General features: G+C 40.0%; 1 protein-coding gene across 3 annotated transcripts in view; it reads left to right on the top strand.

Annotated features, from left to right (window-relative positions):
* The first annotated feature begins 1543 nt into the window (after positions 1-1543).
* LOC133655362 (disks large homolog 5-like) overlaps positions 1544-24228 on the top strand; it is a 114457-nt gene continuing 91772 nt past the window's right edge. For all 3 annotated transcript variants that reach the window (XM_062055442.1, XM_062055443.1, XM_062055441.1), the window contains exons 1-2: positions 1544-2271; positions 18929-18997. In XM_062055442.1, coding sequence (XP_061911426.1) covers positions 1938-2271; positions 18929-18997 — 403 coding nt within the window. In that variant the 5' untranslated portion in view covers positions 1544-1937. The remainder of the gene's footprint in view (positions 2272-18928; positions 18998-24228) is intronic.

Raw genomic sequence — 24228 nt, 5'->3', positions numbered from 1 at the left:
CCTAACCCTAACCAAATAACTCTAAATTAAGTCTTTGTTACTTAAAATATGTTCCCCATACTAATGTGTTACCTAAAACATGTAAATTTGTCTTGAATTTGAAAAAACCCATTGTATTTTTCACTAATGAAGGGTTAGGGTTTAGGTTTGGAAATAATATCTATCCCTTTCAGATATCACATTTTTAGTTCCCACTAAAACATTCACATGTTGCACAATGAGATGTAAACATGGGATCATGTGTACATTCCTTTTAACTTTCTGTTTGTAAAATATATCTTTATTAGTATTTCTTTAAAATAATAACATAATTTCATGATTAATATTTATAAATTAAGATCAAATTAAATAATTTTATTAATTTTTTTCACTAAAGAAGGGTTCGGTGAATGCGCAGATGAAACTGGTGGGGTTCGGTACCTCCAACAAGGTTAAAGGCCGACTGAAACCCAGGTGGGATCGGTGTATTAGCGGCTGGCTGCAGCAACACAACCAGGAGGACTTTGAGTTGGATAGCAGACGCGCTATCCCACGCTAGCCGCCAACCGCATCGATGATCGGGTGAAGTCCTTCGTCGCGCCGTCGATCGCTGGAACGCAGGTGAGCACGGGCGTTGATGAGCAGATGAGGGCTGGCATAGGTGGATAGCTAATGTTTTTAGCATAGCTCTGTCGAGGTCCCGCAGCTAAGTTAGCTTCAATGGCGTCGTTAGCAACAGCATTGCTATAGGCTTCACCAGGCGGTACAGCATTAACCGTGTAGTTACAGGTCCAAAGTTTGGTAGTATTGTTGATCTTCTGTCTATCCTTCCAGTCAGGGGCTTATTTCTTTTGTTTCTATCTGCATTTAAGCACGATGCTATCACGTTAGCTCCGTAGCTAAAGTGCTTCGCCGATGTATTGTCGTGGAGATAAAAGTCACTGTGAATGTCCATTTCGCGTTCTCGACTCTCATTTTCAAGAGGATATAGTATCCGAGGTGGTTTAAAATACAAATCCGTGATCCACAATAGAAAAATGACAGAGTGTGGAATCCAATGAGCCAGCTTGTACCTAAGTTACGGTCAGAGCGAAAAAAGATGCGTCCTGCACTGCACTCTAGTCCTTCACTCTCACGTTCCTCATCCACGAATCTTTCGGCCTCGCTCAAATTAATGGGGTAATCGTCGCTTTCTCGGTCCGAATCGCTCTCGCTGCTGGTGTAAACAATGGAAAAATGTGAGGAGTCCTTCCTCCTGTGACGTCACGCTACTTCCGGTATAGGCAAGGCTTTTTTTTTATCAGCGACCAAAAGTTGCAAACTTTATCGTCGTTGTTCTCTACTAAATCCTTTCAGCAAAAATATGGCAATATCGCGAAATGATCAAGTATGACACATAGAATGGATCTGCTATCCCCGTTTAAATTAAAAAAAATTCATTTCAGTAGGCCTTTAAGAACCACTGAACTAGATCCTCTCTATGTGTTGTTTTTCTAGCTCGTCTGCGGGGAGCCAGGTGCGTCCAAACAATAAGCCCCGCCCACTTCTACCCTAAAAAAAAACACACACACACAAAAAAAAACACGAGCTTTATGTCTCTCTGGCGGAGACACTTTTAAAGACTTTTTCTTGCACTTTTAAACATGTGCCGACAACCGCAGCCCACTTCGGAACCTTCGTGTAGTTTTAAGACGACACCGGTGCTTTAGGACGTCTCCCCCCCAAAAAAAAACCACCAACACCGGGGACGGACGGAGCGGTTCGTGGGGGAAAAATGTGTTGTCATGTCGGGCAGCAGCAAACATGGCTTCCCCGTCGTCTACCTACCTACCGCGCGGCTCGGCTTGACAACCGAACCGGGGCGACTGTAGCCTGAAGAGCTCGGAAAGTCTCTCGCTGGTAAACAAGTTTAGCCGAGTAAAGGAGGGTGAGGGTGAGGGCTCGACGCCGCCGCCGCCATGGAGCCGCGGCACAGGGAGTTGCTGGAGAAGTGTCAGCAGAACCTGGCCGAGTCCGTCACGGACGCCGAGCGGCTTGTGGAGGTCCTGTCCCGGGATGGCACCCTCAGCCTGGCCGAGCGTCACGAACTAGCCGCCCGCAGTGGCGATGATGGCGGCAGTAGCGGTGGATCCTCGTCCCCCAACGCGGAGAAAGTGGAGCTCCTGGTGCAGATCCTGCTCCGGAAGGACCGGGACCACTTCGCGGAGTTCTGCTCGGCCCTGGAGGAGACGAACCCTCACCTGCGGTCGGTGCTGCTCACCGGTACCTCGGGGCCCGTGGACCACAGCACCGGTAAGACGAAAACTTGTTTTAGGGGGGAAATTAAAGTTAAGTCTCTACGTCAGTGTTTTTCAACCTTTTTTTTTTTAACCGAGGCACATTTTTTTTCACCACTAGCAGAAATCATTAAAAAAAAAATCGATCGTAAAAAGTCGTTGTCGCAATTGTTGGATATAGGGCTGCAACTAACAACTAATTTGATCTGTCGATTATTACTTCGATTAATCGATTAATAATCGGATAAAAGAGACAAACTACATTTCTATCCTTTCCAGTATTTTTTTGAAAAAAAAACCCAGCATACTGGCACCATACTTATTTTGATTATTGTTTCTCAGCTGTTTGTAAATGTCGCAGTTTATAAATAAAGGTTTATAAAAAAAAAGTAGCCTCAGCGCATGCGCATAGCATAGATCCAACAAATCGATGACTAAATTAATCGCCAACTATTTTTATAATCGATTTAATCGATTAGTTGTTGCAGCCCTAGTTGGATATGACTTTAAACCTTTTTTTGATTGATTGACACTTTTATTAGTAGATTGCACAGTACAGTACATATTCCGTACAATCGATCACTAAATGGTAACACCCGAATACGTTTTTCAACTTGTTTAAGTCCACGTAAATCAATTCATGGTACGTTTGACACCAATGGTGTCAAATGTACGGCCCGCGGGCCGAACAGGTTTTATCCGGCCCGTGTGATGAGATTGCCAAGTTTAAAAATTACCTTCTTTTTTCTTTTGGAACGAAATAAACTGCTGTTCAGAATCAGAAATACGTTAATAACCCCCGAGGGAAAATAATGATAATAAATGGGTTATACTTGTATAGCGCTTTTCTACCTTCAAGGTACTCAAAGCGCTTTGACAGTATTTCCACATTCACCCATTCACACACACATTCACACACTGATGGCGGGAGCTGCCATGCAAGGCGCTAACCAGCAGCCATCAGGAGCAAGGGTGAAGTGTCTTGCCCAAGGACACAACGGACGTGACTAGGATGGTAGAAGGTGGGGATTGAACCCCAGTAACCAGCAACCCTCCGATTGCTGGCACGGCCACTCTACCAACTTCGCCACGCCGTCCCTAAAATGAAGATTTTCAGCACAATCCCATTCAAGATCAGACAAACAGTACAGGGAGACAGAACAGGATCGCTGACGGGTCTGCCAACTTCCGGCAGAAAAAGGTGAGAAACACGTAAACACTGGGGAGAAGTGAGGGGTGAGAAAATGTTTTCCTCCAAGCGGCCCCTGAGCTAAAATGAGTTTGACACCGATCCATCCATCCGTTTTCTACCGCTTGTCCCTGACGAGGTTGCGGGGGGTGCTGGAGCCTATCTCAGCTGCATTCGGGCGGAAGGCGGGGTAAACCCTGGACAAGTCGCCACCTCATCGCAGGGCCAACACAGATAGACAGACAACATTCACACACTAGGGCCAATTTAGTGTTGCCAACCGACCTATCCCCAGGTGCATGTCTTTGGAGGTGGGAGGAAGCCGGAGTACCCGGAGGGAACCCACGCAGTCACGGGGAGAACATGCAAACTCCACGCAGAAAGATCCCGAGCCCGGGATTGAACTCAGGACCCTCGTATTGTGAGGCACATGCACTAACCCCTGTTTCGCCGTGCTGCCCGCTATGAGTTTGACACCCCTGCTTTAAACCATAACCAACCATGGATCAATATAGCTCTTGTCTCAAAGTAGGTGTACTGTCACGACCTGTCACATCACTCGGTGATTTATTTTGAGTTGTTTGCTGTTTTCCTGCGCGTAGTGTTTTAGTTCTTGTCTTGCGCTCCTATTTTAGTGGCTTTTTCTCCTTTTTTGGTATTTTCCTGTAGCAGTGTCATGTCTTCCTTTTGAGTGATATTTCCCACATCTGCTTTGTTTTAGCAATCAAGAATATTTCAGTTGTTTTTATCCTTCTTTGCGGGGGACATTGTTGATTGTCACGTCATGTTCGGATGTACATTGTGGACGCCGTCTTTGCTCCACAGTAAGTCTTTGCTGTCGTCCAGCATTCTGTTTTTGTTTACTTTGTAGCCAGTTCAGTTTTAGTTTCATTCTGCATAGCCTTCCCTAAGCGTCAATGCCTTTTCTTAGGGGCACTCACCTTTTGTTTATTTTTGGTGTAAGCATTAGACACTTTTTTACCTTCACTCTGTCTCCTGCTGTTTCTGACATCTACAAAGCAATTAGCTACCGGCTGCCACCCACTGATATGGAAGAGTATTACACAGTTACTCTGCAAAGCTCTAGACAGCACCGACACTCAACAACAACGCATAATTTGCGGACTATAATTACTGGTTTGCAAAAAATATTTTTAACCCACATAGGTGAAATTAGATAATCTCCCACGGCACACCAGACTGTTTCTCACGACACACTAGTGATTGGAAAACACTGCTCTACGTTAGTAAACAATAACTTTGACGTATTTCGAATGAAACTTTATTTATAAAAAGCCACATGGACATAAATGTTATCCTGCTACTAAGCCAGCACTTTTTTCTTTGAGGGGGGGCGTCCATCTGCCTGGACGGTTTGGGACATGTTATGGTATTACAGTCATGTGACAAAGTGCCACTAAAAGCCACCAAATGCCCAGCTTGCCTGTTTTTTAATGGATCCAAAAAAGCAATCTAACCATTAACTAAATCAATGCAAAGCTGGCCTGAAGTTCTTTGTAAGGTCAAAGGGTCACAGTGAGTGCAAGGAGGGGGGCGGGGTGTCATGTAGAGAGTGTTTTTAAGGTTGTGGTTATTTAGCTACATAACTTTTAAAGATGTTATATACAATGTTGCAGCACTTTAAAGGGGCCATATTGTGATTTTTGTTCCATTTTTAGAACACTTCATTTTGGTCTACGTAACATGTAATGATGGTTCTTTGGTGAAAAATTTGCATCGTGTTTGTTTCACGGACCTATTTTTGCTCCCTTGGAAAACGAGAGGTTTTGAGAGGCAGAGTTGTTTGATGCAAATGAACCCTTCCTCACCACGCCCCCTCACGCTGAGTCAGCACTTGACGGCACTCGGCAGAAATGTTTTGTAGTTTTTTTTAGCTTTCTTGCTTTTATAGATTGTATTCATCTGGCGCAGGAGTCCGCAACCCAACATGTTGAAAGAGACCAAATGGACCAAAAAACAAACAAACAAAACCTGTTTGGAGCCGCAAAAAGTTAAAAGCCTTATGTAAGTGTTATAATGAAGGCAACACATTAAGTAAGTGTCTCAGAGGGTGAGATAACTCCTGGAAACTACTGGCTTAAAACTGTCAAAAAGTATAGATGTGTGTGTCAAAGTTAAAGGAAAGGACAGGCAGTCTTCTTCTAATGGATTTATTACAATCTTTCCAAGCTGGGTAACGTTTGCTGTGGTCTGGAACAACATGCAGCTAATATTACATATAGATAATCTGTCATGAGACATGCAAATATCAATGAAATACACGGAGGACATAAGTAAAGGAAATTAAATGAACTGGAATATACCTACAAACGAGGCATAATGATGCACAGCTAGCCCAAATAGCATGTTAGCATGGATTATTAGCACTCCCGACAAGTCAACAACATCAACAAAGTTCACCTTTGTGCATTCACGCACAGCATAAAACGTTTGGTGGACAAAATGAGACAAAGAAGGAGTGGCATAAAACACGTTTTTCTGTGGCAGCGTCGGAGAAAGTTGTACATGTAAACAAACTACGGTGAGTTCAAGGACCACCAAAATTAGTAGGACGAAACGGCGCTGGCCGAATACTGTCATCAGTGAAGCATAAACGCAAACATATTAAACAGTGGGCTTTCTAACAATTAGGAAGGTTTGTGTTATGTTTGTCCTTCTACAGAAACATGATTAAATAACAAATAATTTTTTCCCCCATCTTTTTCCATTTTTGAAAAACTCCAAGGAGCCACTAGGGTGGTGCTAAAGAGCCGCATGCGGCTCGAGAGCCACGGGTTTCTGATATAGCGTTCCGGGCGGCGTTTTGCCTTTCTCGAAGAAAAATGCCCTATGCTTGCGTTGTTTTAGGCTGTTGGAACCAGTGGCGAGCCGTGCGTTTCCCACCTCGGCCTTCAGTGATGTCCGACGTCAATAAATACCTCTCAAAATACCATCATTTCTGTCACCACGAGACCACGGCTTGAAAAATACTATACAGAAAATGGCGTTGAATCACCTCAACAGTGTACTAAACAGGCTATTTTGCAGCGCATTTAAAAATAAATAAACCCGCATCAAACATATCTTACGTGGTACTGTCAAAATTAAAATAATTGTAAAAAACGTGAAAAATATAAAGGAATACAATATTTGACCTCACAAGTTGTAGCACCCATCCGACGCCGTATAAGCCAGTGGTAGTCGGTTGATTCAAGTAGCTTAGCTGGCTTCCGTGGTCGGCCAAGCTCGTCTCACAAGATCTAGTTTCTCTTTAAATATCCTTTTTCAGCCCTTCTTTGTGGGTTAAGATTAAATTAAATGAAAAATTCTCTGCTCTGGTGCCACTTCCTCCTTTCGCAAATCACAATTTGTGATTGTAACGTTTATTGTAAGGCCACCTAGATGGGCTACTCGTGATCTGATTGGCTATTGCAACTGTCTTATCAATTGTTTGTTTACACTGCACAGCTAATGTTAGTTCAGAAGGCCTCCGGCAAAATTCAGGCAGCGCTGGCAACAAGTTAGCTGAATTCTGATAAAAGCACTAATGAAAAAACAAGCAACACTGGAGCCTAATATGACATGAAGAGAATATGATGAATAATATTATATATTTATGGAAAGTAAGTTAAAAATAAAATGAACTTTCATTAAATTATGTTCTTGGTTTATGTTAGGCCAGCAGAGAAGGCCTTGCTGGCCCTGACGGCACACCACTGGTTGGAACCGTTCAAAATGCAAAAAGGATGACAGTTGCTTCAGAGTTCCTCGAGATGTAATTAAGAAGAGTGCAAGATTTAGATTGAGACGAAGAACGCACGAGTTGTGTTGAGTTTGAGTTTATTTCGAACATGCATGCATACAACATGATACATCACAATTTCCAGTTTCTCTATTCAACAAGTTTGCAGTGATCCCTGCGTTAAATGTTTGTGTAATATACTTTTACGTTTAGTATTTCCCATTCAAGTATTATCTTGATATCTGCATTTTATCGTGCTTCGGAGCTCTTAAGATGCATTTTTGCTACCAGTGTTTCGTAAACCACCAACTCGGCGAGTCTAAATAAAATAATCAAGTGTGAGCAAAACCTAAAAGAGTTAAGCTAAAGGTAGAAATCATAAATTAAAACATTTAGCACATTCAAAATGTTGAGATCTATAGTTATATTTTGATGAAGACAAGGAAAAACACGCATACTCGTAAACGGTGCGTGCAACACCAACAAGACAACAAACACGGCTGTACACGTGAAGTGAAATCACAAAAATGCAAACTTAGCCAAGCAAAAAAACGACACATGATTTATCCGGTGGAGTATTGATAGCAATTTGCTTGACCCAGCCACACACACAAAGAAGTTGTAGACCTCCGTGCTTTTCCAAGTTTTCATCTGTTTTGCTGTGTAGAATGACATCTGGAGCACCAGATAGTTCGACATATCTGAAAACGTGACCGACAGATAATCCTTGAGATCACTCGACAAATCTTATTAGATAACAAATAGGGATAGATTCCATTGCATGGTTTGATTTTTTTGCTTGTATCTGCTTTTAGCGGTAAGATCTAGGCCCCTTGCGTACTCAGATAGTCCGCACTTTGTTTGCTACAATGTAGCCATGTTGGTTTGGTGGCCCACCACTTTGTTTACTTCCTTTTAAAAGTCACGTGACGGAATGCAACCTACTGTGCACTTTGGACATCCATCTGTTTTGAGTGACTTTCACCGCAACACAACATCCCAGATGATATAGCGAGATCAACGGGATCGCCGTGTTTTATTGTCTGCGCGATAAGGAGACTATTTGGTCGGACGAGAAGGAATCAGACGCCAGGCTGCAGGTCTGTAATGATACAGAGTCTGTATCTCTCCAATGTTAAATCCTGTACAAATCCATGTGTATATTGACAGTAAAAGTTTTTTTAAATTCTATATCATGTTAATACTTTCACTGCTGCTGCTTTGAACATTTGTAAACAATGGGAGCTCAAGCCGGCAGCAGTAAACCACACTACGAGCGACATCGGATTATAATACTAACTGGTCCATTGACCAACACAGTAAGCACTGATCCAATTAAAAGTAGTTTTTAGGAAAATCATACTCTTAATTTTGATGCTTCTATCACAGTGGAAAGCTAAGCTAGCTACACATCTTGAGCTAACATTGCTAACGCATCATTCACACTTTTCTAACTTACTGTTTTTACTTTCCGCTTCATTGTCTCCTCCATTGCCATAAATAGTAGTCACCGAGCCCGCCATTAAAAATAGTTTTTTTTTTCTTAAGAAAATCCATTTTTTGTGAAGGTCTGCATTTGAAGGAGGGCTAATCTCTGCACACACTCCAAGTGACTTCTTCACAGATGAAGGCACATTGCCACAACTGATAAAAGTTAAAAGTAAGGCACTTTTTACTTCAAATGAGGCTAAAAGTTAGTGTAGTGACTTGCGCTGGTTAAAGTAAACAAACAGAGCACTTTTCTTCATTGGGTTTCATCATCGTGCCATGCCTGCCTACTTTATAAATTATAGATAAACCTATGGATAACAGAGACATATATGTGCAGTTGTGCACTGAGCTCCAAAAGCCGTAGATGTTATATGACTGGGCCGGCACGGGTGGAAATAGGGAGAAATTCGGGAGAATGGTTGTACCGGGAGAGGCACTGAAATTCGGGAGTCTCCCGGAAAATTCGGGAGGGTTGGCAAGTATGGGTACCAATAGGTAAGAAAAGATGGTTTTGCATAATAGGTCCCTTTTAAAGGTAAAGTGCCACAAAAGTGTTGGAAGTATATTGATGCAGACAGTTTAAAAGTGCGTTTTTGTTTTCTTACACTGCAGGTCAATTTAGATTTTTTTGGCCTGTACTAGATTTTTTCATGTCAACAGTGCAATTCAACATTTTTCAAATCCGACCCAGGCCTCCTTCGTATGTGGATATAAATCAGGGGCCGTACTTATCAAGCTTCTTAGAGTGCCATTTTACACTTAAGTCCTGAGAATTTGCGAAATTTAGTCCTACTCTCAAACTTAAGAATAAAAGCTTTTTTATCAACGTTCTTAAGTCTAAGAATCACTCCTACTCTCCACGATATTTAAGAGACCTTCAGAGGTGTCTTAAGTGATTAGGAGTTGCCAGCAGGGGATGGCACTGAGGCGAGAGAGACGTGCGCGAACGTTCAGGGAACGGAACAATGTTTTTTTTTTTTGATGACGAGCAGCTGATCAAACGGTATCGTTTAGACAGAGCGGATATTATTTTTGTCACAGATTTAATACTTTTCGATTCCTTGTTGATTTCTGCATGTGTCTGCAGTGGGCTAGTATATATAGAGCCACCCACACCAGTTTCAAATTAGTTGCCTAATTAATGAATTGGAAAGAAAATGTTATGACAGTAGCGTATGTGTGTGGCCATGAGGTGAGTGACGTCAGTGAGTGTGTGGGCGATAGAAGAGAGGGAGCGGTAGCGTGAGTGCCGGCGGGGACTAGTTTGTTTTGTATTATTTTGTAGTTTATTGTCAAAATATACACTCCCATTGTCCACTTAAATATTTCCAAGATATTTCTTTATTCTTAGACAACGGATTCCCTTCCGTGATTGGTCATTTCTATGGACACAGAAATGACGTCACCTAAAATTCCGTTTACGGCACATAGTAATGTCGTAATTCAGCTCTGAGTGTGACACTTAAGATTCAGTCCTACACTTCGCTGAAAGTGTGAGTAAGACGCTTGATAACTAACTTTTAAGTGCAGCTTTCAGCGAAGAATTTATTTACTCTTAAGTCAACTCTTAGCAGACTTCTTAGGAGTAATTCTAAGAAGCTCGATAAGTACGGCCCCAGATATGTATCCGATGCGACTGGACTCTGACAATCGAGTCGCATTCATCTGACCAATACGTCATAATTATTCTTCAAACTAGATGGTTGCAAAATAAATAGTTGACAAATAAAATAGGCGAAAATAATATTTTAGGAACTCATGTCAATGTTCCACCACTTCTGTCTCCAACTGCTCGCCCACATGCTTTTCGCAGCAGACGTCGAAATGTCCCACAAACGAGAAAAAGCCAACATGCAAAATCCTTGAAATTGCCACAAACGCGCCCTGACTGAGACCTACTACAATTGCAGCCATGTTTCCTCCCATAAACACTGTTTACACGTTTGACGTCATGTATACATGCAAGTCAGATTGCATTCACATTAGACATCACATTTTTTTGTAAAGTGAAGGACTACATAACAAAATCGTATTTGTCCCAAAAATTCAAATTGCACATTCTACTCTACAGTGTGAACGTAGCTTTAGTAAGCCCTGATTGATTGATTGATTGATTGAGACTTTTATTAGTAGATTGCACAGTACAGTACATATTCCGTACAATTGACCACTAAATGGTAACACCCGAATAAGTTTTTCAACTTGTTTAGGTCCACGTTAATCAATTCATGGTACCTTAGCTTCTGTAGCTTTAATGCTAATTGGCTGCGTAGTAGATGCCGCGTACACAGTGATACCTCAACTCACGAATACGATTCGTTTCATGACCGAGCTTGTCTTTATCCTTAATCGTATTGCCCATCGAAATGAATTGAAATCAATTTAATTCATGCTTGCCTCTGTCCCCCAACCCCACCCAAACAGCATACCTTTTTTTTTTTACCAACATCATGCCTTTTTAAAAAGAAAAAACAACTTTTAGATTAGAAGTAGGTACTGTTTGAAAGTCAATACAATAGAATGTACTACAAACAACTAGAGTAGTTTTATGAAATATTTGACAGCATTTATGCGGTTTCTCTTACTCTGTCCAGTGTTGCCAAATCCGCTTATTATAACCGATGTGTATTCATAAAGCTGGTTTCTTGTTTCCCTCGGATCTGGCAACACTGTCTTCGTCATGTAACAATAAAAACGTAGACATTGTTGTTTATAATGCATACCAACCTCTTTGAGTGATGGACCGTAAAGGTCAGAGTTGACAGCAACAGACGTCTGCCCAGTGAGCAAAGCTAATGCTCTAGTTTGTTGAGTCAGGAAAAAAAGAACGAACGTGAGTACGTCAGGCAGACTATTTGGCAACTTCTCTATATTTTCATGGATTAATGTCCACTATTTGGAAGATGCTTCAGAGTGGTACAGACTGACGGCGTTCTGGTCGCGCCACTTTCCAAAGTATTCTACAAAATAGGAAAACATTTTTAGTTTTTCGGATTTTGCGGGTGTCGTTCTCCTAATTCACGTTCTTAGTTCTGGTGGTTGGAGGGCAGAATTGTGTCGATCTCTGTGTGCCGTTTGTTTATTTAATAAGGATAATATACAATACATATATTTGCACAGCTATAGCAACGGTACAAGCTAATTTTCATCTGTTGTTCGCAGGCAAAGGCACATTGACAGCAGGGTGAAAATACATTCAACTCCATACACTGTAATTACGGACAAAATTCAAAATACAGCTATGGACAAAAACTACTGCAACGGCGGCGGAAATGCTCGTAACTCAAATTATGCACGCAACTTAAAGCAAAACAAAAAGCAGAGAGCCAGCTCGTATCTGAAATTACTCTTACTCATAAGTTGAGGTGCTACTATAGCACATAAAACAACATAATATTAGGAGCAAAACCGGAGGACACGAATGTTCGCAATGCTAGCATAGCTATGTGAGCTACGGTGCTAACATTACACTGGCATTATAACCGCAACATCATGCTCGGTAAGTGTATTTGCTGAAGAAACACAAAAACACACTTGCAGCTCCCAGCTGACTGACAAATAGTTGGCAAAGTTTTATTTCATGATGTGTAGTGAAGCCTTTTTAAAAAAAATTTAAAATAGACAAAGTAGTCCTTGAAACGGCAGGCTCATATATTTTTTTACAGAAGATTTGTAAAAACAGCATTGCATTCTGATGATATAAAGGATCTTTGAACAGCCATTTTGCCGAAGGTTCTTCAAAAATGGCTGAACGTTCCTAGCATAGAGAATCTAAGACTTGCATTTTTGCAGCTGCTATTTGAAAATACATAACAATCTTTGACTGCCGATTTTGCAGTTGAGTCCTACAAGCAGCATAGAGCGCCTGTCATTTAGAAGATCTTTGACTAGCATGGTTCTATATTGACGTTATGTACTTGTGAAGGCTGCATTGACATACACAAGATAGGAATAATAGAGAAGGAAGAAGTTCAGTCCTTCCGGCCATTAACGTTCTAAAAATGTTCATGTTATTTTGATCCCCAAACCTCAAAACTCTTCAGCATTGCCTTAAATATCTGTATATCTATTTTTTATGTATGCATGATCCTCGCATCCTTTAACAAAAGCAATATTTCCATCCCTTAGTTCTTCCCGCTCATCCAAAGCGAGCCGATGGCAACGTGTTCATTATGCATTCATCCTCTTCGTATTATTTATGGGAATACTGGCGCTCGCTGCGGTCGCTCGTTTGGGCTTCTCCCCCAATTTTGCGCTGCATTTCACAATCGGGCAGCACACCTAAAACCCAGCGGTGATACACTTAAAGAGCTTTGTACGCCAACGTGCGAGCCCCGTTGGAGCAGTCGTCACCGTCAGTGGGCAGAGCCGCCGTTGAGTACCGGGCGGACAGGTTCCTCCAGTAAAAGAAGGATAACAGTAGCGCACAGTAATACATGCATATCTGTAAAATCAATAAGCACTAGTATAATAGATGCAGGTCATTCACATTGCTGCTGACCTACAATAACACCATCAATGTATATTTAACTATTGCCCACAGGAAGCCTTTTTTCCCTTAAATAAACAGAAGAGCTTATATTATGTATTCCACTGTGTGCTGCAGGGCATGGCTGCAGGGACCTTTTGTTGCTTTGTGTTAGCACAGTAAGCAGCATATGACGAGGGCGTGTGTCACGGTTCACTGGGGCGCCACATGGAGTGTTTGCGAGGAGGAAACGGCTACTTTATTACATAGATGAACAACAGGCAAAAATTGTTGCAAAAACCAAACGTTTGTTGATTTTATGGCTAGAAATCTGGACTGTATTTGATTCATGTTATAAACTATATTTAATAGTAGCCGCATGACAATTTGTTCGACAGTATTTTTGAAAGGAATATGTTTGAGAACTTGTAATTCAATCACTGAGTGGGGGAAGAGATGGCATCATTGTCTAATTTGCATAATTTGCAAACACATGATGAGCAAAACAAAAAAAGACCCGCTGCCCGTTGAGAAGAGAAATACATGCTTATACTGTATGTTAGTCTCAAAGTGTCCAATCAGACCAGAAAATGTCGCTAAATGTGTTTAAAAAGGGACTATCTTGCAGGTTTAACAAAGGTGAAAATAATTTCTGGATTTGTACCAAAACTATGGCAAGGCAAGGCAAGGCAAGGCAACTTTATTTGTATAGCGCTTTTCATACACAAGGCAGACTCAAAGTGCTTCACAGACAACAAAGTGAAATGAAAGAAAATAAAAGCAAAATTAAAATGCAGACAATAAAAATAAAATATGTGAGTTTTTTTATTTTTTTTTTAGCTCAAAAAATACCCGAGCTTTTAATGTTCACAAACTGGAATCACATCAAAATTTATGATTTGTGCATATATAGTTTTGCATAATTCTGCTCACAAACAAGCAAATGCACAGTATGTAAAAAAAGTAGAAGCTAAAAAGCATCGGCTGGAGTTAAAAACCTTGCCTGTACAGTAACCGTAGATGAGTTTTTCTACAGTTTTTCTGAAGGAGTTGTTATAGAACCTGTTTTAGGATGTGTGCAAAACCCCCTCCAGTGTTTCTGTCAGTTTAGACATATTTCACAGGGAAATAATGGAAATGTCTAAAAACGGACTAACTTGTATTAGCAACTGTGAAAATAAGTCCTGCATTTGCACCAAAATTCTATGGGTTTTTATTTTGCATAAAAAAACATCCTAGCGTGTAATACTAACAAACTGAAATTGCATTGACATTTACAGTTTTGTGTCAGGCTGTTATCAGTTTGAGTAGAAAAAAGCCTAAGTTTATATTCTGTTGCTTTGATTATCATATAATGAGTGTAACTAATAAAAATCTCTAAAATCCAGACTGCATGGCGTGCTCAGAACTTTATATATGCGGACATTGTTTCTGCAATAGAGCGCACATGTGAGCGGTGTAGGTGCCGTGAACTGCGTGGCGTTTAATTTTTTTAATTGTAGGTTTTAATTTTTTTTTTTTGAAGTGTAAATCTAAGGTTTTAATGTTGACAATGTGCATTTATTAGTAAACAATTATAGTTATGTCAAACTAAGGCTCTGTGATATGACTGAAAACTGTATCACAATATACGTAAGTGTTTTATATCGGTCAATATCAATAGTTAGAGAAAAAATCATAATGCATTTTTTAATTTTAAATGCAACCTTCGTCTGAGTATAATCCCTTCACCTATCAAGGCGGAAAGGAAATGTCAACACAGCCATGGAATACACTCAATCAATGTAAAGGAAATTCTAAAATCATATTGAACACTTAACAGTAACCTCTTTAAATGAAGGCTCAAAAATAAGGAATATGTAAAAATGCTTAATAAAATGTAAACATGAGAAACCTGAGAATAACTATTTTATGCATGTTTAGTGCCAGCTGTGCTGAAGGGCGAGGGTGGCTAGGTGGTTTGGTATTACTGATTACGAGTGCCTTGGTCTGACTATGGTCCGTTTTTAAAAAATTCGAAAAAAACTGCTATTCTGTCAAGGGGATTTTTTCTGTTTCATCCACAATTTATTTGCTCCAGATTTTTAGTTTCTCTTCTCACTCAATGCAAAGAATCAACCGTGAGACAACAAGATGGCGCAACCAAAAGCGATAGTTGATACTGTTACCTGATTGGCTATTAGCGTGCCGCTCCCACTGATCAGTGATCACTTCCTGCGTTGCTTGGTAACCAACGAGCGAGTGCCTTCGTTCATGCAACCAACCTTGCTTTGCAACTACCTGTTTATTCCAACAGAGAAGAAAAATATATGTATCGAATGTTTTATCGAACACATTTTTTAATGAAATCGATTACGTATCCATCTTGATATACTGTATATTGATATTGTTTTTATCACCCAGCCCTACGTCAAGCAAAAAAAATCTTTATGTCAACATTTTCCCTAAAATACGCATTGAGGCTATAAAGTGTGTTTTGTCCGATTAATTGAACAAACTAATGGATAGATTACTTGATTACGGATATACTCGATATCTGCAGCCCTGGTTTTGTACATATCCATTCAGTAGTTTTTGATCATTCTGCCCACAAACAAGCAAAATTACATCAACAAAAAGGGGGTTTTAAGAGGCAAAAAGCAACAGCTTTCGGGTGTTTTTTTGTTTTGTTTTGTTGGAAACCTTGTTCATAAAGCTTTCAAGTTACAAGCAATATCGAACAATAGATACATTTTGGGTTTTTTCTGAAGGAATTTTTCCAAAATTTGTTTTTAGATGTGCAATAAATCACCCCCAGTGTATTAGTAAGATCTAGACATGAATAACAGAAGAAAACTAGGAAAATGTGTTAAAAGGAACTATCTAGTAGTGTTAATGAATCTGAAAATAATTCCTGGATTTGCGCCATCATTAGGTAGGGTTTGCATTAATCCATAACCCACTAAAAAGTTGTGTGCAAATTGGTTGAGTAGTTTCTGCATAATCCTGTTCACAAACAAGCGAATGTAATGGAGAATTGATTGATTGAGACTTTTATTAGTAGGTTGCACAGTGAAGTACATATTCCGTACAATTGACCACTAAATGGTAACACCCGAATACGTTTTTCAACTTGTTTAAGTCGGGGTCCACTTAAATTGATTCATGATACAGATATATACTATCATATATACTATCATCATAATACAGTCATCACACAAGATAATCACAATGAATTATTTACATTATTTACAATCAGGGGTGTGGAGGGGGGGGGGGGGGTGGTAGGATATGGACATCAAGTAGTGGACATAGAGAGAGAGAGAGAGGGGGGGGAGAGAGAGATCAGAAGGCATAAGAAAAAGTATCTGCATTTGATTGTTTACATTTGATTGTTAGCAATCCGGGGAGGGTGTTAGTTTAGGGTTGTAGCTGCCTGGAGGTGAACTTTTATTGCGGTTTTGAAGGAGGATAGAGATGCCCTTTCTTTTATACCTGTTGGGAGTGCATTCCACATTGATGTGGCATAGAAAGAGAATGAGTTAAGACCTTTGTTAGTTTGGAATCTGGGTTTAACATGGTTAGTGGAGCTCCCCCTGGTGTTGTGGTTATGGCGGTCATTTACGTTAAGGAAGTAGTTTGACATGTACTTCGGTATCAGGGAGGTGTAGCGGATTTTATAGACTAGGCTCAGTGCTAGTTGTTTAACTCTGTCCTCCACCTTGAGCCAGCCCACTTTAGAGAAGTGGGTAGGAGTGAGGTGGGATCTGGGGTGGAGGTCTAGAAGTAACCTGACTAGCTTGTTCTGAGATGTTTGGAGTTTAGATTTGAGGGTTTTGGAGGTGCTAGGGTACCAGGAGGTGCATGCGTAATCGAAAAAGGGTTGAACGAGAGTTCCCGCCAGAATCCTCAAGGTGCTTTTGTTGACCAGAGAGGAGATTCTGTAGAGAAATCTCGTTCGTTGGTTAACCTTTTTGATTACCTTGGTTGCCATTTTATCACAGGAAAGGTTAGCCTCTAGAATGGAACCTAGAAAAACAACGGCTGGAGGCGCTCTTCACTTTCACCTATCTTTGCAAACAGAGGCTTTTGCGTAAACCAACACCGCCTTGCAAAAACACACAGCCACAAAGCATGACTGTACTCAATTAGGGCTGTAGCTATCGATCAATTTAGGAATCGAGTAATCTGTCGCTTTGTGTGTTCGATTAATTGAGTTATCGGATATAACACACTTTAAAGCCTCAATGCCTATTTCGGGGAAATTAACTTAAACCAAGATTTTTCTGCTCGCCATAACCTTTCTTTTCTTTTCAAATAAATGCATAAGAATTGAAATTACACTCTTAACACATGTGAACTTTTATCATTTAAAACCTCTCCGCTGTTCGCCGCCACACAAATCACAGCCCCCATACACCACTGCTCTCTATTGCAGCAGCCCTGCGGAAACTATGTCCATGTATTTAAAGTTCCGGGCACTTGACGCTGTCCGGATTTTGATAATTTTTCTTTAGTTACACTCATTAATCGATCAATCGAAGCAACGCAGAATGGCTACAAAGCTTTTTTAGAAATGTATTTAATGGATTAATCGTCACACAATAAACGGTGTTTGCTCCTACAAAATTCTCCTAATGTGGACATATGTAGATCCTGAAATGGATTAATTAAACTTCCATTGTTTCCTATTGAGAAATACTTTGACTTGTTCAAACAAATGCAATGTTTCTTATCTTGTACCTGGGAGTAAAGATGACATAAGCTCCAAGAAAGCGCGCTACACCTTGAACCATTCGCTCCAAAGTCTGCTGCTTGAGGCGAATCCAAAGGAGACACCGGAGTCATAGCGAAAAACTGTCAGAAGGTAGCGCACACGTGACACAGTGAACCTTGCCCGGGCCGAGACTCTCGAGCAGTCATGGGAAACTGTAGCTCTAAGAGGGAGAACAAAGAGAGCTTGATCCATGGGATGTCGCCGTTCCTGAGGCACATCCATTTTTTTTATAACCCTTCTTTCAGTCCTCAACTTGGGGGGGAAAGTAGAGTGGTGGGAAGTTCCATTCTGAATGAAGCCAATAGTGTCTTTAACAGGCAAGAGTTTGGACATTTGCAACCATAAATGAAGAAAAACAGGCTTGCATTGTTTCTAGATCAGGGGTGTCCGAAATGTAGCTGCATACAGACAACAATAAATAATGCAGAGACCACTTTATGTAATATTCTTCTTTTTTGTTTACTTTAAATAACCTAGCTGCTTTGTTGTTGGATATATGTCAAGAAAAAACAGCCTACATCATACTATAGAGTCCGCTTTAGAGAGAGTAGGAAATAGATTGCCCTATGTTTTATTTTAGCCACCTAAATGTCCTACAATGAAGATAGTGTTTCCATTGGTCCAGCTGACTTGACTTTCTAACAAGATGACACCCTTGTCTCCCGGTTTTTATTCCCTACTGTTAATTGTGAGTCACAGTAGGCTGTAAAAGAAGGAGCTTTCAGTTGTTGTTGGGGAGAAGGGGGTGGGGGGGCTTGTCAGAGGAGATAAAAGGATGTGGCCTCTTCGGGGCCCTGGCCAGTCGCTATTCAAGCTTCCCCTCCTTGCCCAACCGATAATTAGCAACACTGCGCTGTCAGCCCGCAGGCCCCGTCATCCCGATGCGGGGAAAGTCCCACCTTATTATTCCTGCAGCTGGCCTTGGTTGTTGTTCTTGCTGGCCTTTTGCTTCTGAATGAAACCCAAGATGCTCCGTCCTGGTGACAGGAGAGTTGACTTTAACGGCTTGTTTCCAATCCCCTTGCAGGTTCCACCTACAGCGTCCTGTCCACCATGCCGTCTGACTCGGAGAGCAGCAGCTCCCTAAGCAGTGCAGGTGAGTGGGGAAGTGGAAGGTTTCCTATCGGTCCATCAGGTGGTGCACACCATTGTGTTTTGAATCAATTGAGACAGAATGGAGTGCACTACTTGGCATCAACCAGCAGAGGCACTGTTGAGGTTTTATCAGGTGTGTAACGATTAATCGATACATCAATTTATATTCCTAAGATTCAACAACTTCGATCTTTGCTCGCTTGGCCTTCCGTAAGATATATATTCATCCAACATTGTTTTAAAAAGCAACATATCGATTTTATTGATACTAGAAAAAAGAAAACATTGAATTTATGAACGGCAGATTTTATATGAAGTTAATGATAAGGTCGTTAAAAACGTCTCTCAAATCTGTCTCCCCGATGCCATCAGGCATCAAAACAAGAATGGCGGATGCATATGGTGGCCGGGAAAGGTCACAACAAATGCAAACGCCACACGATAATATCATAAAGCAATAACACAACAACTCTCAGTTACAGCACAATTGCAAAAGCCACAAGAAATACAAACGTCACAACACAATATATGAAGCCGCAACACAACTTTAAGCTACAAAGGACGCGACGGACAACAGAAGTAAAAGCGCGGACAAACCAAGCTAAAACGTAAGGTTAAAAAAAGTGCAACGAACATACAGTAGTATATTATTCATATTATTGAAAAAGTAAAAAAAATATATCTATGACTGGAAACGGGGTCAACTTGTTTCATTGCACCGTTTTCAACTTTACGCCTCACCCATTGTGGTCTGTCGCTGAAACCTGTCCGCTGTCACTTCTGTTGTGTCTTGTTATTGCTTTATGTTGTTGGGTTGGGGCGTTTGTATTTGTGGCTTTTGCGATTGTGCTGTAGCGGAAAGTTGTTGTAGTAGGAGGTCGAATCGCTGCTCATTTATTCGGAAAATATTTGGTTGCACTTAATTTCTCAGGTAAACCTACTGCTAATTCAATCTGAAGATATGTTGGTCGCACTTTGTTTTTGTTATAAATATTGTATATTTTTTATGTTGAAAAACAAGAGAAAAAAGTGCAGGTAAGTCTACTTTTAAAATGTTGGTCACTGTGCTTTTATTGAAACTAGGGCTGCAACTAACGATTAATATGATAATAGATTAATCTGTCGATTATTACGTCGATTAATCGATTAATAATCGGATAAAAGAGACAAACTACATTTCTATCCTATCCGGTATTTTATTGAAAAAAAACAGCATACTGGCACCATACTTATTTTGATTATTGTTTCTCAGCTGTTTGTAAATGTTGCAGTTTATAAATAAAGGTTTAGTAAAAAAAAATATATATATTTTTTTTTAATTCAAAAAAACAAAACAAAACAAAAACCCTCTGCGCATGCGCATAGCATAGATCCAACGAATCGATGACTAAATTAATCGGCAACTATTTTAATAATCGATTTTAATCGATTTAATCGATTAGTTGTTGCAGCCCTAATTGAAACTTTCTTGAACGTTGAAAATAAGAGCATGTTTCCTCTTGTTGATTCAACCTAAAGTGTTGGTTGCACTTTATTAAAATAAGATGTGAATGCATTGGCCATTAATTGTTGTTCACTTGCTTGTTTGTATACATAATTAATTCATACCTCATTTCCTTACAAGAAATAAAAGGAATACAGGAAACTCTGACTGCAGGGTCCAGTATCCAGTATTTATTTCAAAGTCACACTGTTTGACACTGGATCGTTTCGAATCGTACTATTCTAAAAACGAAGCGTTACATCCCTAATTTTTATACAGTTCTATACTCGTTTGCTGTATAAACTTATCATGACGTTGCTTCATCCATGCTTTCAGATGCGAAGCAGCCATGGGTAAACGCGTATTGTAAATGCTCCAATTACCCTCACAGTCTCTTACAGTCACCAGGTGTGTGGTCTACAAAGGCAAATAAACGCAGTGGTCTAATTAGCAACCGCTTAAAAACATTGGTATTAACTAGGGTATCAATTACATGTATTAACTGTATTTTTTACTATTTATTTATGGTGAGTGCAATTGACAGGAGGGATGTAACAATAAACGGTATTAATGATTACCGCGGCAAAACTCCCAAGGGTTAGTGTTACCGTTTTAAATGAATATTGTTGAAAAATTGTGATTGATAACTGCACTTTGATAAACTCACGGACTGACTGGCGCCAACTCGCTAGCGTAAATGCTAACACGAAAACAATAGATGTTAACGTCTTACCCCATTCAGAAACGACATACCCCAATCTAAACTTACATACATACATTACTGTCTGAGCAACTAAGAGATTCAATTGTGCACATTGAACCTACAAGCTTTAAAGTATGTAAAGTAAATTTTATTTATATAGCACTTCTCACAGAGAGAGCACACAAACTGCTTCACATGGCTAAAATACAAATAGCACAATCAAAGCAAGCATTTTTCTCTACAGAATTTCCTCTCTGGTCAACAAAATCACCTTGAGGATTCTGGCGGGAACTCTCGTTCAACCCTTTTTCGATTACGCATGCACCTCCTGGTACCCCAGCACTTCCAAAACCCTCAAATCTAAACTCCAAACATCTCAGAACAAGCTAGTCAGGTTACTTCTAGACCTCCACCCCAGATCCCACCTCACTCCTACCCACTTCTCTAAAGTGGGCTGGCTCAGGGAGGAGGACAGAGTTAAACAACTTGCACTGAGCCTAGTCTATAAAATCCGCTACACCTCCCTGATACCGAAGTACATGTCAAACTACTTCCTTAACGTAAATGACCGCCATAACCACAACACCAGGGGGAGCTCCACTAACCACGTTAAACCCAGATTCCGAACTAACAAAGGTCTTAACTAATTTTCTTTCTATGCCACATCAATGTGGAATGCGCTCCCAACAGGTATAAAAGAAAGGGCATCTCTATCCTCCTTCAAAACCGCAATAAAAGTTCACCTCCAGGCAGCTACAACCCTAAACTAACACCCTCCCCGGATTGCTAATAATCAAATGTAAACAATCAAATGCAGATACTTTTTCTTATGCCTTCTGATCTCTCTCTCTCTCTCTCTCTCTCTCTCTCTCTCTCTCTCTCTCTCTCTCTCTCTCTCTCTCTCTCTCTCCACTACTTGATGTCCATATCTTCCCCCCCCGCCCCCCTCCACACCCCTGATTGTAAATAATGTAAATAATTCAATGTGATTATCTTGTGTGATGACTGTATTATGATGATAGTATATATGATAGTATATATCTGTATCATGAATCAATTTAAGTGGACCCCGACTTAAACAAGTTGAAAAACTTATTCGGGTGTTACCATTTAGTGGTCAATTGTACGGAATATGTACTTCACTGTGCAACCTACTAATAAAAATCTCAATCAATCAATCAATACAGCATGATGCAACAACACAAACATGGCAAAATGAAAAAATAAAATTAATAATAAAATAATAAAAATGTTTTTACATTTAATATTGCAGGACTGCACACCTAAACAAATGTGATTTTAAAAATGTCAATAGAAGGGGCAGTTCTTAGCTCATAAGGGAATGCATTTCACCATTTAGTGGTGACTGACTCAAAGGCTCTTATCACCTTTATTTTAAAATTTTGTTTGAGGTACAAAAAGCAGACCACAGTAACCTAATAAGACAATAAAAAGACAACAGATTTACTAAGTGATCTCTAAGAACAGAGTGATCGTTCTACACTGTTTTAAAGTGCGTTCAAGGACTACTGAACAGAATAGAACACCACAAAGCCCGCCAGAAGCTAGTAAATAATAATAATAGATTTTATTTGTTACGCACTTTTCATAAATGCATCTTAGCGTGCTACAGTATAAATCAATATTTAAAACAATAAAAGCTTAGAAATTAAAACACATTGACTAAAACACTATCAGTGAAGCATGAGAAGCACAAAACATTCAAAATAGTGTATTTATTTTAGTGTTTTGAACAAAATAACTTGGTCAAAAGAGTTCATTGTGTGTATAAGTACTTTTTGAGCACATTCAAGAATATCGCCATAATAATGAGAACCGTGATCATTTTGGTCAAGATACCCGTGATGTGAAATTTTCATTTTGTTAATTCCCTAATTTGCTGTTTAGAAATGTCACCACAATACTTAAACTACAGTAGTACCTCAATTTACGAGCTTAGTTGTTTTCATGACCGAGCTCGTAACTCAAAACACCTGTATCAAATCAGTGTCGCCCATTGAAATGAATTGAAATGCGTGGCTCCCTCCAAAAAACAACAATTTTAACATGTAACATGCCTTTTTAAAAGGAAAAACAAACGTTTAGATAACAAATATTGTATGAAAAACACAATAATAGAATGGACTACAAACAACCACAGTAGTGTTTTTTTTAAAGTAAATCATGTATTAATGCATTTGCCTTGGAGAGCTGGCTTCTATGGCATGCCCTTCGAGCTGCTTCGCTTTCAAACACACGATAAGCAACTTTTCCATATTTTCATGGATAAACGTCTGCCGTTCAGATATTATTTTATTGTCTTTGGCTGGCGTTATGACTCCTCCTGCTTCAGTATGGTGCAGACTGATACGCTCCAACTGCCTCGTCAAGTCTTTAATTCAATTAATATCATCTACTTCTTCTTCTTAGCACTGCCCTATACACTATGCCGACCTCTAGCTATATGCTAATGTTAGCGAGTTAGACCGGATGTTAAGGGGTGGATTTTCCAGGGTTGATTCTGGCAATCACTACACCAAGTGGCGATGGAGAGGCTCGTAACTCAGATTTATGACCGCAACTTGACAACCAGAGACAACCCATATCTCAAAATACTCATCAATTAATATCCTTATTCTCTTTTATTACAAACAATTATTTCAGCAAAACAAAGTCAATAGTACACAATAATTAAACAAAAGCAAAAACTGAATGTTATTTTTTGGATATTAATCATGAAATGATGTTACAGGACTACATAATTGCTAATAAAAGTATTTATTTTACGGACAGAAAGTTAATAAACACTTCATCTCATGCAACATGTGAATGTTTTATGGGGAACTAAATGTGATCTCTGAAAGGGGTACACAATCTTTCCAAAGCAGGACCCCCACCCAGGCATAAAATACTATAGTGCATAGCTGATAAAAAAAACAACAACAATATCTAAGTGGGCCAAATCACATATATTAGAAAATAATCTCTTGAAATTGTTATGTCAGGTTTGAGACAAATGTGCTGCTGGTATGACCACAGTGTGCAC

The sequence above is a fragment of the Entelurus aequoreus genome, linkage group LG08, assembly GCF_033978785.1.
Source record: "Entelurus aequoreus isolate RoL-2023_Sb linkage group LG08, RoL_Eaeq_v1.1, whole genome shotgun sequence".
Lineage (NCBI taxonomy): Eukaryota > Metazoa > Chordata > Actinopteri > Syngnathiformes > Syngnathidae > Entelurus > Entelurus aequoreus.
The sequence above is the reverse complement of the archived record's forward strand: the minus strand, read 5'-3'. Positions and strand labels throughout refer to the sequence as shown.